Source organism: Panicum virgatum, chromosome 9K (assembly GCF_016808335.1).
Source record: "Panicum virgatum strain AP13 chromosome 9K, P.virgatum_v5, whole genome shotgun sequence".
NCBI classification, from domain to species: Eukaryota; Viridiplantae; Streptophyta; class Magnoliopsida; order Poales; family Poaceae; genus Panicum; species Panicum virgatum.
In genome coordinates, this window is record NC_053144.1 from 62,803,677 (window position 1) to 62,820,875 (window position 17,199).

General features: G+C 46.7%; 1 protein-coding gene and 1 long non-coding RNA gene across 2 annotated transcripts; one reads left to right on the forward strand and one right to left on the reverse strand.

Moving 5' to 3' along the window:
- Window positions 1–151: 151 nt before the first annotated feature.
- On the reverse strand, window positions 152–4,192 carry LOC120646829. The gene is made up of 3 exons (XR_005664623.1): window positions 3,262–4,192; window positions 627–1,379; window positions 152–377 (listed from the first exon to the last, which is right to left on the reverse strand). It is a non-coding gene; the product is annotated as an uncharacterized LOC120646829 (long non-coding RNA).
- Window positions 4,193–10,739: 6,547 nt separating this feature from the next.
- LOC120646830 (3-ketoacyl-CoA synthase 6-like) lies at window positions 10,740–12,950 on the forward strand. The gene is made up of 2 exons (XM_039923320.1): window positions 10,740–11,706; window positions 11,804–12,950. Exons 1-2 carry the CDS (start codon window positions 10,993–10,995, stop codon window positions 12,575–12,577), a joined length of 1,488 nt encoding a protein of 495 aa, XP_039779254.1. The 5' UTR covers window positions 10,740–10,992; the 3' UTR covers window positions 12,578–12,950.
- Window positions 12,951–17,199: the final 4,249 nt, after the last annotated feature.

Sequence of the window (17,199 nt, forward strand, 5' to 3'; positions counted from 1 at the left end):
AGATGCGCGTCCCTTGTTTACACTTTTACAGCAGCATCGATCTCCCAATGCAAGGGTACGCATCAGGTCCATGCATGTCACCCGGCGGACCCTTTTCTTTAACTACGATGCATGGTCGCCAGTGACTTTACTACTAGTACTACACGAGTGCTTTGCGCGCGCCTTGGCGCGCTTTATTTTCTTATTCTCAAGATAAGTAATCATTTTTGCCATGAATATAGTAACCATAGCATTAGCGTTACAACAGAGGTGTACAATTATGCACAACTATTTGTAATATAAATACATAGAAACCTGTACCACTAAGTGGCATAAGCGAGGATTAAGTGGATGAAGACTCTTGCTTCGGTTGGAAAGTTGCATTTCACTATTGGTTCCTGTGTGGGAAAATAGATGCAGCTTGAAATTAACATGAATCAACACTCAATGTCATGATTATAGGGCCATAATTAATTGTGGGATGAATGTTATAAGTAATTGGCATAACTGATTGTTTGTTGTTATCTTGGCTAGTGATAGTTTTTTTAGGATCAATTTAGTTGAGATATTTAGCTTTTCAAAAATTTAGTTGAGATATTGGCTGCAAAGGATCAATGCAGTAATACTTTCAATATTGACAATTGTACCTTCCAATGTTTCCATCATGTGAGGAGTAACAGCTTGAATCATCCTCACCGCACCTACAGCAAAAATGGGCTAAAGTTATCATGCAATCAACCAAGTATTGTATCATAACTTGTGAACATAATAGTATCTTCCAAAAAGAAGTAAAGTGCGAGTCATCCAAGAACATCAACTGAAGTCAACAAACTATTTCAACTCTTCTACAGCTCAACTAGGTTAAAAGAAAGTTGGAACTACATCCAGTCACTTTGGTCCATAAAAATAGCGTCCATGATGAGATAGCAAAATTGATGGTTGGCAATCTTCTGCTTTAAAAAACTTTACAGTTCCACCATTAGAAAATAGATCCAAGGAGCTCATAGCCTGAGAGACAATTTTATCAGTACGTTTCAATCAAAATCTTCATATTCTCCTGGCTGCACTTCGGTACTTGTGTTCATGCATGGCTTCAACTGGCATGCCAAACACGTCTGACACTGAGGGATGCCGAGGAGGACAACCACCAGCTGCGGTTCAGCTCTTTTTGTTTGACTGGCTTCCAACATCGGCGACAGGACCCCTAGGCTGTTTGTTGTTGTTCTCCGGAGCGAGATTGTCTGGAGCTGCTCTCTTTGACTCAGTAGAGTTCAGGACAGGATTTAAGTGTAGTTGGTTAGATTCCATAGTCATGTGAGCTATATAGCCTTGATGAAACAGCTTACCCTCTCAGAGATAGAAGTACCTCAGCAAGATGTTCCTGGATTCTGTTGTTATCGCTGCAATCCATTGGCACGATTTGTCAACCAATGAATTCATGAAGCAGTAAAAATACAACGCAGATGACTTTTATATAATAAAGCGCTTCTTGAGTCTGATCTAACATGAGTGCAGCATATCTATAGACAAATGCACTCACATAATGAAAACAGAAAACTAACCAGCAGATATATTGGTTAATAAAACACCAACAAATTGCTCATTGAATGTATCTGCCAAAACTTGGAAATGAACATGGCCACATACAATTTCCTTATGGAAAACAGACAACAGAAATAGAATCGTCCAACAGCTTTTAAGGATTCAACTCCATGCCTGTAACATCTATGCATGGGAGGTATAGTTCAGATTTAAGTATGCCTCCAAATGATTTGAATTATGTTGTTCACACAAAAACTAATCCAATAGTATCTCATCGCCTCGTCAGCCCCAGAATAAGGCACATGCTTTTCTCTACCACCTCTTGCTCCTTAACAAGAATAGTGTGTTTCTTTCTTTAATTTGTCTTTTGTTACACTTGGTCAGCAGTGCACTGTCAAGTTTTCACCAACACACAGAGCACATGACTAAGGCATGAATGCAAAAGGACTTCTTGTGGTTTTGTTTCACCTGCTAAAAGTTTAAAGTGAGAGAAAAGACCACAATGAACACTTTTCATACATGTTACAGAAATTGACAAACCAGTGTTTAAGCCAACAACCTATGAATCTAATCAGTTTGACCATTAGGCTGGTTCTACTTCTCCATGTCGATACATTTTACCTGGAAGGCACCAATGGTTCAATTTTCCAGATTAAGGCTTGAGGGCTCCACTCTGAAGGTGTAAAAAATGTGTTTAATAGGCATTTTGTTCCACCTTGAGCACTACTCACCCAACTTTCTTTCTTCATCTTCCTAATCATCCTAGATCAAAATTCTTTTGGGCACTTAGTATATAAATCAGTGCAATGGTTATGAGGAATCTAGATGGCAAAACGAAAGGCAATCCAACCTAGCCATAATATATATACATGGACATACTAAGAACTCTACTTGTGTTGTTTCAACATAGCTAGGGTAAAGTCAGGAAGGGGGGGCTGATAGGATTGGTGAGTCAGTGTAAAAACCCATCCAATCATATAGAGATGAAACCGAACTACCCAAGAGAAATACACTAATGTGCTGTTAGCCAATACATGCCAGTAAAACTATGAAGCATGCATTAACTGTGAAGTCATTTAAAAAATTGACAATGGCGAAATGAGATCTCCCTGGCTTTGTCTAAATAAGGGAGTACCAAACCGTGGCTGACCACGAAACTCGCTGAAAGCAGTTCTTAACTAAGTTTTGAGGGTAAAACTTTGATAAGGTAGCTAATACAGTAAGGCATTTTACAAGAAAGAGGCAACATTTTAATTTAAATCACAATCAATCATAACCTTAATGGCCAGTAAGGCAAGTACCATTATACTGAGCATAGCTAAGACAGCTAACAATCAATCATAGCTTTCAACTGCTGACTACCAGTGGCAGCAAGGAAAATTATGGGGAGACATAGCAGATGCGAGGCCATAATTTGTGTAGGATAAGGTGTTCAGTAGTTCAGTCTTATGGCTACTATCACCCTATGTGACTTGCAGACACTCTACCAAGAGCGAAGAATTTTATGGAGACACATGCTCCATTTCTGAAAGGAAAGTCATCTACCTGCAGAACTTTTTGCAAATGGGTTCGCAATACCTACTTTGCAATATGGAGCTTACAAAGTACTACCGTAGACAAAAAAAAGTAATTTCATGATCTCAATTGCGTGCAAATGCACAGTGAGAAAATAAAATAAGATACATTTGCAGCAGCGAGCAGCACAAGGAATATTGGTTCAAGAACATGGTTAGGAGTTACCTTGATTGGTAGGCAGATCTGTCCTGTGAGTTACAATGGAACATCCGTAGCATAGATGTCGGCCAGACCAAATCACCACCGCCATTGCCTTGCCTACGACAACACAGCCCCGTCCATCGATCCTACCAAATCACCACCGCCATTGCCTTGCCTACGACAACACAGCCCCGTCCATCGATCCTTATCGCGAACCATCTGCCGAAGCCTCGTCGCCATCGAAGTAGAGCTAGCCGAGCGAGGGAAAGGCCGATGGCATCCCCGACCCGCTGGGGGAGGCCAGTGGCGGCCGCGAATCAAAGGCGAGCAGCTGCAGGTACGGCGCCCGCGTGCGCCGGGAAGGCCGGTGGAGCCCGCGCACCGGGGAAGATGGAGTGGGGGAGGTTTCGCGCGAGGGCCAGCGCTCGTGCCCGCCGGGGAGGCTGGAGGCTTCCTCGACCCACCGGGGATGCCAGTGGCGGCTGAGAATCGATAGGCAAGGCTACCACTGATCGAATCGGCGTGATCTCCGGGGGCAGCTATGGCGTGTCACGGCCGATCAAAGGGCAGGCCGCGGCGTTGGAGGGGGCGTCGGTGTCGGCGTCGGAGAGGCCAGATCGATGCGCCCGCGAAGCTCGTCAATGTCGTCTCCGTAGAAGAAGGGATCGGAGAGGATGGTACACCAGGCGCCATGGCTCCTCTTCCTCATTGACGGCTGATCTCGCGAGAGCAGTCGTGGATCTAGGGCGCGTGCGATGGGGAGACGGCGGCGGCATCACCGCGGCAGGGCGGCGCGGATCTGCGGCGCCGGGGACGGAGCAGGGGTGCGGAGAGGGGGAGGGCGCCGGGGACGGCGCGGATCGGCGGCGGACGGGAACGGCGCGGAGCAGCAGCGCGGTAGACGGCGGTCGGGAAGGGAATCCACGTGGGAGACGGGGAGGGCCCCATGGTTCGCAGGTGTGGCCGATGCTTCGCGAAGGGAGCAGCCGTGTGAATGGTAACGTAAATTTTGAAACGGACGGTGAAATTTTTTTTTACTGACGTGGCCTACTGGCCGGCCGCCGAACGGTGCACAAATTACATATAGAAATACTATATCTAGCCCGTCCCAGTAGGTGAGAAAAAATAAAATCTCTCCCGTACGAACAAGAACCCTCAACACGAAAGCGAAGCTGCGTCTTTACGTACGTAGTAGGAGTACCACAACAGATACACACTCGCACAAATTTCCAATGAAACACATGTAAGGTAGCTAGCAGTCCTCCAGAGATCTACCCCATCCCCACCAACCTAACGTTACACTGACGCTGCATATATATATATATATATATATATATATATATATATATATATATATATATATATATATATATATATATATATATATATATAGGTTACTACTAGCGGATAGTACAAGACTGCATGCATCGATCAGGCCTACTACTATTAGCAGACTCCGGGTGTGTTTAGATGCCTCAAACCCCCATCCAAACTTTCCATCACATCTCCATCACATCAAAACATTAAATATAGCAAATGATCCATACATGGAGTATTAAATGTAGGTAAATAAAAAAAATTAATTGCATAGTTTTGATGTACGTTGCGAGACGAATTTTTTGAGCCTAGTTAGGTCATGGTAGGACAATATTTACCACAAATAAACGAAAAGTGCTATAATATGATACAGTGTTCGATGTGACTTTTTCTCCCACTTTTTCTTTTTCAGAGATCTAAACACAGCCTCCAACTTACTCTGCAACGCGATTGGACTCGCGCTGTTCTGGTCAGTGCGTCCCCTCAAGATCGAGCCAAGACCCACCACCCAATGCGTGACCGATCCGGCAGCGACTTGCTGCAAATGCGATCGATTGCCGTACGTCGTCGCGAAGCTGGAAACTGAAGAAGAAGAATCTAGGCGTCGTCGAAGCAAGTGTGTTTTTCTTTGCGATCATCAGCAGATTCAGATCACCCTACCGGCGACCAAACTCACCAACGCCCAACCACACGCTGACCAGGTTTCGATTCATAGCAGCGGGCCATATATGCCAGGGGATTTGCCGGCAAGATGCTGCCTTTTTCTAAGGCCTGATTTAGATGTAAAATTTAAAATTTTACAACTATCACATCAAATATATGTGGCACATACATGGAGTATTAAATATAGACGAAATAACAAAAACTAATTGCATAATTTATTTGTAAATTACGAGATGAATCTAATGAACCTAATTTGGTCATGATTAGACAACAAATTGCTACATTAAAACTACAGTAAATATGTGCTAGTGACGAATTAATTAGTGTTAATAAATTCATCTCGTAGTTTATAGACGAGTTTTATAATTAGTTTTGTAATTAATCTATATTTAATATTTCAAATATGAAAAAATTTCTTTTAAAAACTTTACACGAACTCCGGAATCTGACGACCGAGTCAGGTAGCGCCGCGAGCACGCACGCCTATGAAAAGAAACCGGATGGAGGGTGTCCGATCCACGCCCAGTTGAGTTCGCTGAACCATTAGTGGCGGCAGATGGATGAGCCTGACTGAATGCGTGAATGATGAGCCCGCACGCTAAACTTTGACCTGAATTCACTCGCTCATTCCGTGCCCCTCAAACGTCCAGCTGGGGTGGACTACTTCTACAGTGCTTCAGACACAAGTCAAAGATTTTCAGTGCTATTATTTTCGTTTCTAGAAGCAAGTCAAGCTGCTTCAATTGGCGTTGTCACATTGAAGTTGGTGTGCTACTGTGCTGTCAGATCAGGGTCACTTCCACCCTGTTCTGTTTTTCTGCTCCAGCACCACCAGCTAACAGTGTTTTCCTCTTACACCACTCCAGCAACAGCCTCCAGCCACCAGCCAGCCAATAGTGTTTTTCTCTCACACCATTCCAGCAGCAGCCTCCGGCACCAACACAGCGAACAGGGGCTTCGTCGTCTTGCCGGTATGGCGGCCACCGGTACTGGTGACTGATGACTGATGAGGTTTGATAAATTATTGGCGATCAAATAAATCTATCAGTGAAATGACAAAAAAAAACAGCGCGCATTCATCCATAATTAGTACATCAGCGCCTAACTAATACGTGCTTATCTCATATTTAACCATACGGATGTATGTTGGACGCCTAACAGATGCATATGGCCTTTTCAGGGTCAAGTCCCAATCCCATTCAGAGCCATTTCGCTGGGGAAGATGACGGGCAGATAGGAACGCGCGCGGCGGGCACTGCACCCGTGTTATTATCTTGCAGGTAACAGACAGCGTCTAGCATGTCAAGATCGGTTTAGATTAGCAGTTACCATTAATACGCTGAGAGCTGCTGAAATAACTCGGTTCACTGTTGCAGACCTGCAAGCAGATGTTACGCACAACGTACTGCCCCGATACACAGATTCACAAGGAGAGGAATGGAGGAAAAAGGAAAACGGGTGTGTGGTGGTCCCGATAAATAGTGTATCGGACGCGAGCGCGGCTGGCTCACGCTCATCTCTCGGGGACTAGAGAGAGACAGAGAGAAATCGTCAACCAGAGGATAGGACCTGCAGGCCGCATAAATGGCGGTGCGGGTACAGCTAGCGGCCATGAGATGATGAGAGTTCCTGACGAGGGACGACCACCGCGGAAGAGACGGACGGCGACGCTTTCAGAGCGTTGGCTTTGCGCGGGATGACACCTCCGATCCCAACCCCCAACTCCGAACAGAGACAGCCGCCCATGCGCCATGCCATGCGTCCAGACTACTGGCCAAACCCGAGCTGCTGCTGCTGCTGCTGCTGCAATGATACTACTGTTCCTCCACGCCGCAGCGAAGCAACGTGCTGTTTCCTTGCAAAAATTTTATATGAGGCTGAGGTTTTGCATCGTCCAATTGTTTGGGAGAAAGTAAAGCCACGATATATTGCAATTATATATATGTGTTTGAGCATTGATGCCTGAGCTGTTGGAGACCGAAGATACCAGCTTCGGCTCACCTAAAAGCAGCGCCGGCCATCACAGGCTGGGGTTCGTTTCGTCTACCCCGGCGGAAGCCTGAAGTCCAAGCTAGCCATGGCCAAATGACTGTTGACGCAGCCTGGCCCTGGTAAACATTCAATTGTCACGGTACGGTTTGGGCACCATTCGGGACAACTTTTATTTTCCTGGTCCTGAGCTTTGTTTGACTGGCGGCCCAATGCAGACTAGCATAGCATGTTAATACATAATACTTGCACTGGACCAGACCGGACCACCACACAGCTCTGCTACTGTGTTTTATGTGCCCCGAGAAACTGGGAGGTAGGGTGGGTGGTTAGTGCATAGATTAGCAGCTGTGCGCTTTGCCTATCCTTCTTCGGCACCTACTGCACTTCCAAAAGGGTTTGAATTTGGCTTAGGTCATTACATCTGTAATGTGCGAAACGGGTTTTTGCCAAGATGATGGTACTCCTTATTTGTGAGCTCAGCTGCTTCCGGATAGAACCTCTGTAAAGATGGCACTTGCAGCAAACTCTTTCTGTCCTCACAACTTTAAACCTTGAAGTCTGAACCCCCTGCAATTTTATAGGGTAAGTACAAGGAAACGGAGTGCTATATCAGGGTTGCATTTCCACATCTGCAAAGTACACGTACTTGAAGCCATCAAACGATGATTGGCCAGCAGGAGCTAGCGGCTTACCAGTGCTAAAGGTTTCGTCAGAACGGAGCAGGCAACGCATCGTCCTGCTGTGAGCCAGCCGATCAGATCGACCTGAAGCCAAGCATTCAATTCTATTCTGCTGCTCTACCATCCGAAATCAGCCCGCTTTTTTCAGCTTATTCCCTCAAATAAAATACTATTAAATCTGCCGAAATCAATCGAAACCAGCCGGCTTCTTGAACCAGCCGAACATTGCTGCTTCTAGAAACAGCTAGATCATGAGATATTTTTTTTTCGTTTTGGCTTGACAACGAGATTGGTTTTGCATTTCTAAAGCAGGTGAACGGCATCCTCTCCAAATGAGGAGACGATGGGCCTCTCAGTTCGGTGGTTGACAGTGTGCATCATGCGAGAACTTGGCTGGAGCATTCATTCTGATCTATGATGAGCTTCATAATCAGGCAGGGGCTTTAATTGTGCGAGGAGAAGGTACCAGCAGGGGATTAATTTGCACATGTGGCAGTCCTAAGGCCGTTGCCATTGCATCGCTCTGACCCGGCGGTGGTCGCACAGGCAAGCAAAGCACGGCTGCACGGGAGCCAAATCAGGCCAACCACTGCATGTGTCGCCGTACATGTACAAGAAATGAAGAAGGTTTGCAGTCATAAAAAGTACCCGTGCTGTACATGTCTACAGGTAAAAAGAGAGACACGGAGAGCAGGAGTCCTGCCAGTTCCTTCGATGCTCTGTGCTCGGATCTCTCCGGAAGAAATTTTTTATCATTTACTGCCTAACTAGGCGTATACCCCGCACATTTGCGCGGCTAGTATTGTAGTATTGAAAATTCAAAAAGTTGCATGTCGTTGTATTCTTTCTTAAAAGTTATACTATTTCTTACCATACATCATCCTATTTATTATCGTAAATTATGTCTTATTGTTGATTAAAACAATTCAACTATAATCTACCTATAATAACAAATTGATTTGTTGAGCTTTAATAATATTATACAGATAATTATTCTTATTCTTATTTTATTTTGATTGATTGTTGTTAGCTTTAATTTTTATTAATAGTATGTATTTATAACTGATACATAGCTAAATGATATTTTATATTTAATTTTTCATAATAGCATTGGTGGGTGATTTTTAATTAGGCACAGAGGTATTTTAGATTAATTTTTATCGTAATGGCAGTGATGAGTAATTTTTATTTTCTATTTTTTTCCGATTAATGTGGAAATTTCTATGTCTTGGGAGCGAACGTGGAGGCTCTGTTTGTTCGCCAAATAATAAGATAACTAGGCGTATAGCCCGCGCATTTGCGCGGCTAGTATTGTAGTATTGAAAATTCAAAAATTTACATGTCGTTCTATTCTCACTTAAAAGTTATACTATTTTTTTACCATACATCATCCTATTTATTATCATAAATTATGTCTTATTGTTGATTAAAACAATTCAACTATAATCTACCTATAATAACAAATTGATTTGTTGAGCTTTAATAATATTATGCAGATAATTATTCTTATTTTATTTTGATTGATTGTTATTAGTTTTAGTTTTTATTAATATTATGTATTTGTAACTGATACATAGCTAAATGATATTTTATATTTAATTTTTCATAATAGCATTGGTGGGTGATTTTTAATTAGGCACAGAGATATTTTAGACTAATTTTTATCGTAATGGCAGTGGTGGGTAATTTTTGTTTTTCTATCTTTTTCCGATTAACGTGGGAATTTCTAGACCTTGAGAGCGAACGTGGAGGCTCCGTTTGTTGGCCAAATAATAAGATAACTAGGTGTATAGCCCGCGCATTTGCGCGGCTAGCATTGAAAATTCAAAAATTGCATGTCATTATATTTTTACTTAAAGATTATACTATTTTTTTACCATACATCATCCTGTTATCGTAAATTATGTCTTATTATTGATTAAAATAATTCAACTATGATCTACCTATAATAATAATTTGATTTCTTGAGCGTTAATAATATTATGCAGATAATTATTCTTATTTTCATTTTATTTTGATTAATTGTTGTTAGCTTTAGTTTTTATTAATAGTATATATTTGTAACTGATACATAGCTAAATGTTATTTTATATTAATTTTTTCATAATGGCATTGGTGGGTGATTTTTAATTAGGCACATGGCTATTTTAGGTTAATTTTTATCGTAATGACAGTGTGGGTAATTTTTATTTTTTTTATTTTTCTCCTATTAATGTGAGAATTTTTAGCCCTTGAGAGCGAACGTGGAGACTCCGTTTGTTGGCTAAATAATAAGATAATAGATAAATTGCCTATAATACTACCTGCCGTAAAAGAGCTCTTTAAAAAAAACGGTAGAAGTAATGCTAGCACCTAGTACTCTGAAAGACCTCGTGCGAAATTGGTCTTGGTACCTTGGGCGTTGGCAAATGGCCGATCGACATCACCATTAACTGCCGGTCCAAGGCGCGGCTCGGCAAACCGCGGAAACCGTAGCGCGGCCTTCCAGCCCATGCATAGTCCTTGCGGTTTTCTGCCGCACCGGATCGGAACCGGATGATGATCTCTCTGATCGACCATATTCACTCCATTCGACAGCTAGTTTCTGCTCTAGCCCAACAATATTTTCCTCTCATACCACTTCAGTCACCAGCTTCAAATCCAGCCAGTCCAATAATATTTTTTTCTCACACTATTCCAGCTCCAAACTCCAGCTCCAGCTCCGGCACGCCGAACGCAGTAATTCTCTCATCTCATCCAAACACACCGATCCTCGCGTGGGCTATAGTTCGTCACGCCTTCACCGGTCATCTCTCACTTGTCACCGCCGCGGTCGCTGCGTGCTTTCCCCGAAATTGCTCACCAATGCCCGAGCAGGAAAAACCCCGCAGGCCCGGGTTGGTGGCTGTAGCCGGGCTCTCATTTAAACTACCCATCTGCCCCGGAATTAATTACGGGCGCCCCCCTCGGCTACCACTATATTAAGACCCCACCACGGCACCACCTCCTCCGCAAACAAACCCCGCCCCGCCCCGGCCACTCCACACAACACACGGCACGCTGTTGCAGCGCCCCCGGCCGGCGGAGGAGTACTCAAGCGGAGTCAGAGGCTCGATCGATCGACATGCCGGCGGCGGGCGGCGTGTTCTCCGGGTCGGTGAACCTCAAGTACGTGAAGCTGGGGTACCAGTACCTGGTGAACCACTTCCTGACGCTGCTGCTGGTGCCGGTGATAGCGGCCACCGCGCTGGAGCTGGCGCGCCTGGGCCCCGGCGAGCTGCTCTCGCTGTGGCGGTCGCTGGAGCTGGACCTCGTCCACATCCTCTGCTCCGCCTTCCTCGTCGTCTTCGTCGGCACCGTCTACGTCATGTCGCGCCCCCGGCCCGTGTACCTGGTGGACTACGCCTGCTACAAGCCCCCCGCCAGCTGCCGGGCGCCCTTCGCCACCTTCATGGAGCACACGCGCCTCATCAGCGACGACGACAAGAGCGTGCGCTTCCAGACCAGGATCCTCGAGCGCTCGGGGATCGGCGAGGAAACGTGCCTCCCGCCCGCCAACCACTACATCCCGCCCAATCCCAGCATGGAGGCCGCGCGCGCCGAGGCGCAGCTCGTCATCTTCTCCGCCATCGACGACCTCGTCCGCCGCACGGGGCTCAAGCCCAAGGACATCGACATCCTCGTCGTTAACTGCAGCCTCTTCTCCCCGACGCCCTCGCTCTCCGCCATGATCATCAACAAGTACAAGCTCCGGAGCAACATCCGCAGCTTCAACCTCTCCGGCATGGGGTGCAGCGCCGGCCTCATCTCCATCGATCTAGCGCGGGACATGCTGCAGGTAATATAATATTAATTAGTCGGTAAAACAAACCAATAAAATTGCACAACTAATTAATTGGAGTATTATTAATCGTCTGTCTGATATGGATCGTTAGGTGCACCCCAACTCGAACGCCCTCGTGGTGTCCACGGAGATCATCACGCCCAACTTCTACCAGGGCTCCCGGCGCGACATGCTGCTGCCCAACTGCCTCTTCCGCATGGGCGCGGCGGCGATCCTGCTCTCCAACCGGCGCCGCGAGGCCCGCCGCGCCAAGTACCGGCTGGTGCACGTGGTGCGCACGCACAAGGGCGCCGACGACCGCGCGTACCGGTGCGTGTACCAGGAGGAGGACGAGCAGGGTTTCTCCGGCATCTCGCTCTCCAAGGAGCTCATGGCCATCGCCGGCGACGCCCTCAAGTCCAACATCACCACCATCGGCCCGCTGGTGCTGCCCATGTCGGAGCAGCTGCTCTTCTTCTTCCGCCTGGTGGGCCGCAAGCTCGTCAACAAGAGCTGGAGGCCCTACATCCCGGACTTCAAGCTGGCGTTCGAGCACTTCTGCATCCACGCCGGCGGCCGCGCGGTCATCGACGAGCTGCAGAAGAACCTGCAGCTGTCGGCGCGGCACGTGGAGGCGTCGCGCATGACGCTGCACCGCTTCGGCAACACCTCCAGCAGCTCGCTCTGGTACGAGCTCGCCTACATCGAGGCCAAGGGCCGCATGCGCCGCGGCGACCGCGTCTGGCAGATCGGCTTCGGCAGCGGCTTCAAGTGCAACAGCGCCGTCTGGAAGTGCCTCCGCACCATCAAGACGCCCACCAACGGGCCCTGGGACGACTGCATCCACCGCTACCCCGTCGACATTCCGGAGGTCGTCAAGCTCTGACTCTGACCGACGCCGCCGCCGCCGTGGTTAGCATTTCGCTTTAAAAGAAATTGGAGCTTAATTTGTGCTGTTTTTTCTTCTCTTCTCTTCCTTTTTTTTTGGGGCCGGGGTGGGGGGGTCTATTAAAAGGGGTAAAAATCCATACTTTGGTCGCTGGATGATCATCGCAGGAGATTAAACTAGCTGTTGCTGGACAATCGGATGTTAACGTGGTCGTGCTGTCGAAACTGGCCTATGCCAGGGGTTGGGTGTTTTGAACTTTTGGATGGGAAGGAAAGGGAGCACTTGTAAATTGTAATCCATGTTGTAACTGGTGAAAGGGATACCCGCATTCTCTTGATAGTTATCGGAGCCAATCATCTCTGCTTGTTCATTTCCTGCGATTGCTTGTAGAAATAGTTTATGGTGTTGATATCGACTGGGATCCAGTCATGCGTTTTGGAGCACCATGAATTGGTACTACACTCGGAGCTGGTGCTGGGTATCTCTGATTAACGCTTGCTAGCTGCTGCCATTTGCTTAGCAGTTGTTTATAAGCGCCAACACGAGCTACTCATGATCCAGCCATTTCTAGTCTAACCAACAACAAAAAGAAAAAGAAAGACATGTATTCACTACTAGGACCACTTGGCACTTGCACGCTGATTAAGTCGATCACGCAGCTCAACATGATGCTACTTGTCAGAGTTTTATTTTCTTCTTTGCTGTTCTTCATGCTGATACTGAAGCTCTCTTTTTTTAATTATCTTTGGGGAAGACCGGTGTGTGTGAAGCAAACTGAAAGGTCATGACTTTGTACAATTATAATAGCTCCATCATCCTTATTTTACACGAGAAGATTAATAATCGAAATGATCTCTGTTCTTGAGATATGATTGCACATGTTTTTGTATCCCCTGAGCCTCCCTTCGGTTGCCCAAATTTGCTGTACTACTAGAAAAGTCCAGGCTCTTTTTTGGTACCTCAGCCCAAGTTAAATGCACCGCGGTTGGCATGCTGACAACCTTCCCGGAGCAGGCTTGAACAGGAGGCGGCACCTCTGCTGCTGCTCCACCTCACAAACATCTCGGAGCTCCTCTGCATTCATGGCAAGGAACAGCTCCAGCTCCGCTCACCTGGAGCGCGTCGCGCTCGGGGCGCGCGGCCATCGACGGGCACGGGCTGATCCTGATGGTGGGGTCCTGAATGCGAGGCGCACGGCGGGTGGGTGCGCACGGGCTGGCACTGGCAGGCGAGCCAGGCAGCTGTGTTCTGGTGACAACCAAGCCGTGCCGTGTCTGTGGTTGGGGTTGGGGTCGCAGTTAATGGCCGCCCGCCGCCCGGCCGCCCATCCCGTGGGAGGAGGGCCGAGGACGATGACGACGAGGGGGGCTCGCCGATTGCGTGGCCACGGCGCCGCCGCCTGCCGCGCCGCCGGCGATCCTCGCGCGGGCGTAGAGCGAGCAAGTTTAATAATACTCAAAAGGGACTGTGGGGCCGCGCAGGGGGGTGTTGCGTTTGCGTCGCGCGGCCGGCAGCTAGCTCGCACTCGATGCCTGGGGTGGGGTGGTCGCTCGCTCGCTCCCCGTCGCGGTTGGGAGGCGTTAAATGCGTTGGCTCATGGCTGGCGCCGAGTTGGTGTCAGTTGGGGCATCTTTCTCTCCGGCCTGGCACCGCGCCGCGGCCCGGGGGGGTTGTTCGGTTGGCGCGAAAGGGAGCGGGAGTTATGAGGCGGCGGGGGGCGGAACCAGCGAGCACGTCGCTGTTCCCGCCGCTGGCCGTCCGGCCGTGCGGAGGCTGGCAAGGGGAGACGGGCAACCGGGGCGGGACGAGACGACCCCTTTCCCGGGGGCCGGCGCTGGGCTCGGCGGGGGGCACCCGTGACGGGTTGCTCCGCCGCCACGCCACCGGGCGCGCATTCAATTTTTCCTCCCCCTCTCGATCGCGCGTTTCAGGCTCGGCCGCTTGGTGGCGTGGCGACTGACCTGACCTGGGCAAGTGTCGGGCCAGGCCGGGGATCGTCGGTTGACATGGCTGCTCACCTCACTGTTGGGTGAGCAAGTACTATCACTCTATCAGAGAAACAGCGCTGTCAAGCATTAACTTTGGAGAGCAGACCCCGGAAATTTTTAGCAGCGGTTAACGAACGGTGATCGCGTCGCTTCATCGTTCATACCACTAGTAACATCTCCCTCCCTCGTTCCTTCCCTCCCACTCATCCGAATTCCGAGGCGTTCCCATCAACGGAGACGACTCGGCTGTCAACGGTGAACGTACACTATCCACGGCGCGGTACCGAACTCTTGACGTTTGGGATCAGCGGCGTAACGTACTTTTTGATGGGGGAGTGCCATTTGCTTTACCCACGAGTCCGTGACGGGGCCGCGACGGATCGCCCGTACTGCCCCGCGCCCCATTTATCGTGAACTCGTAAGGTAAAATTGATGTTTGCGTCCTCAACTTTGCCCATAGAGTCATGTTCATCCTTCTAACTTTTAAAATGGCCAACTACTAGTCTCTTAGCTTCCACTTTTGGGTCAAACTCGTTCTTACCCTGATAATGCTCTCCATATTAGCATGAGAATAGTGCAAAATGTTCCTTTTACCCTTGGCTCCTTCTTCCTATCCTCAATTTCCACCGACGTGCCATTACATAATTTACTTGAATTTGTAATTCCTCGGTCAATGTAGTAACTTGGCCATCAATTTTAAATCCAAACTACACTACTTAGTGTTACTGATTCAAATTCTAAAAACTAGTGTTAGACAATCTAGTTTTAAATTCTAACACTAAGTAGGGTAGTTTGGATTAGTGTTTCTAGGAAATTGAGGGGAAGGAGCCAGGGTAAAAAAAAATATATTAGTTTTATGTTAATTTAGAGAGCTACACCATTACAGGGACCATTACAAGGATGAGCTTGATAAAAAATGGAAGAGGGACTAGTTTAGCTGATCTGATAGCTTAGGGATAAATTTGATCTACAGGATGAAGTCGATCAACCAGGGATCGATCGGTCGTTTCTCCGCCACCGCTTCGGCCTTGAGACATCGTGATCAGCACTGAATTCGGTTCTGTGATCCACACGCAATCGCGTGATAAGTTTGACAAGGATAAGCAACACTTGGATGATGGTGAGCTTCTGTTGCTGAGCTTGATCACTGTGCAGATAGCTTGATTGCCCAACAGAAAGAGAGTGTGTGAGGCCCAGTTTTTTATATAAAAAAAAATTCTGGGCAAGAGTTGACAAGCATAAGCAACGAATGCTAGCTTTCTGCCATAAAATTTGCTAGACGTGGCCGCAGTGAGCATTCGTCTTCTGCCTTCTCACACGCGAAGCTCATGAGAAAGAGATGGTCCCTTTCGCTGGGGAATCTCCTCGTCAGTGGCATGAAACATTTTTTCGTTTGACACTAAACCAGCATGACGCGTTGAAAACGAAAGAAACAATTTGTCACATGCATTCAAAAGACACCTTACTTGATAAGCATGGGTTCAAAATTCTAATTTTGACACGAGATCGTGATATCACTGTAACTACACGCAAATTACCAGTATTCTCTCTTTCTAGTATCGTTTGTACAGCATCCGTCCGTCAATACAGACTTTCAGAATTCAGCAGGATGCTTCTGACAAAACTTCAGTGTCTCCACGGGTCCAGGCAATGCATAGTCAAAACACTGCAGTGATATTAGATTTCAGCTGCTTAAGAAATGTGTTAGAAAGTTTATTGGTAGTTTTGTCAATGTCATTTTATAATTAAGCTGTTAAAGATCAAGTATATACCGTGCTGGTCAAATCCTTGATACACAACATTCACAGAAACTCAGTGGAACAGATTAGTCAGATGGTTTCTAGTGTTGTGATGAGCAACAAGGGAGGATATGGGGCAGAAGTAGAACTGAGAGATAGTTCATCAAATTATTTATGCAAATGAAACAACAGTGCACAGACCAATTAACCAAATAACTATCAGTGTCAAGAAGGAAAATGGATGAGGGGATAATTTAATAAAATATAGCATTATCATAGTCATAGATCAGTATAATGGTTGCAGAGATATCAATAACATCCTACGAAAACAAAGCCACGGAACCATAATAACTAAGAGCAGTTACTAATTCATCAATAGCCCTATTTCCATGAAGCTTTAAACAAGGGAAGGCTTCGTTTGTTTTTTTCCTAGCGTGAGCGAGCTATCCATACTGTTAGATTAAGTCAAATAAGAAGTACCAAAGCCAGTTGACCCTATCATAGTGACGTAGTGCATAGGTGCTACACAAAATTACTACTGCATGGGACTTGTTAACTACACATTCTCAAACAAAATAGGCAATTCAATAAATCTATACACCAAGAAGAACCATCCTACTGTAGCATCTTCAAACACGAATTGCATACTAGCTGGCTATTTTTGCTAGAAGATGAATGATGCATCATCACATCATGCAAGTCCATCTTTGACATAAATCATGAAAGGAGCACATGCAGGATTAAAAAAGTGGACAGGTTTACATCGAGGTATCAATGAAGGTGCTGAAATGATGTTCCTTTTATTTAGGATCAGATAATACAATTTCTTTCACTAAACAGAATTCTAACTCCCGAAATGGAATGTATTTTATTTAAAGAAAATTAATTGATC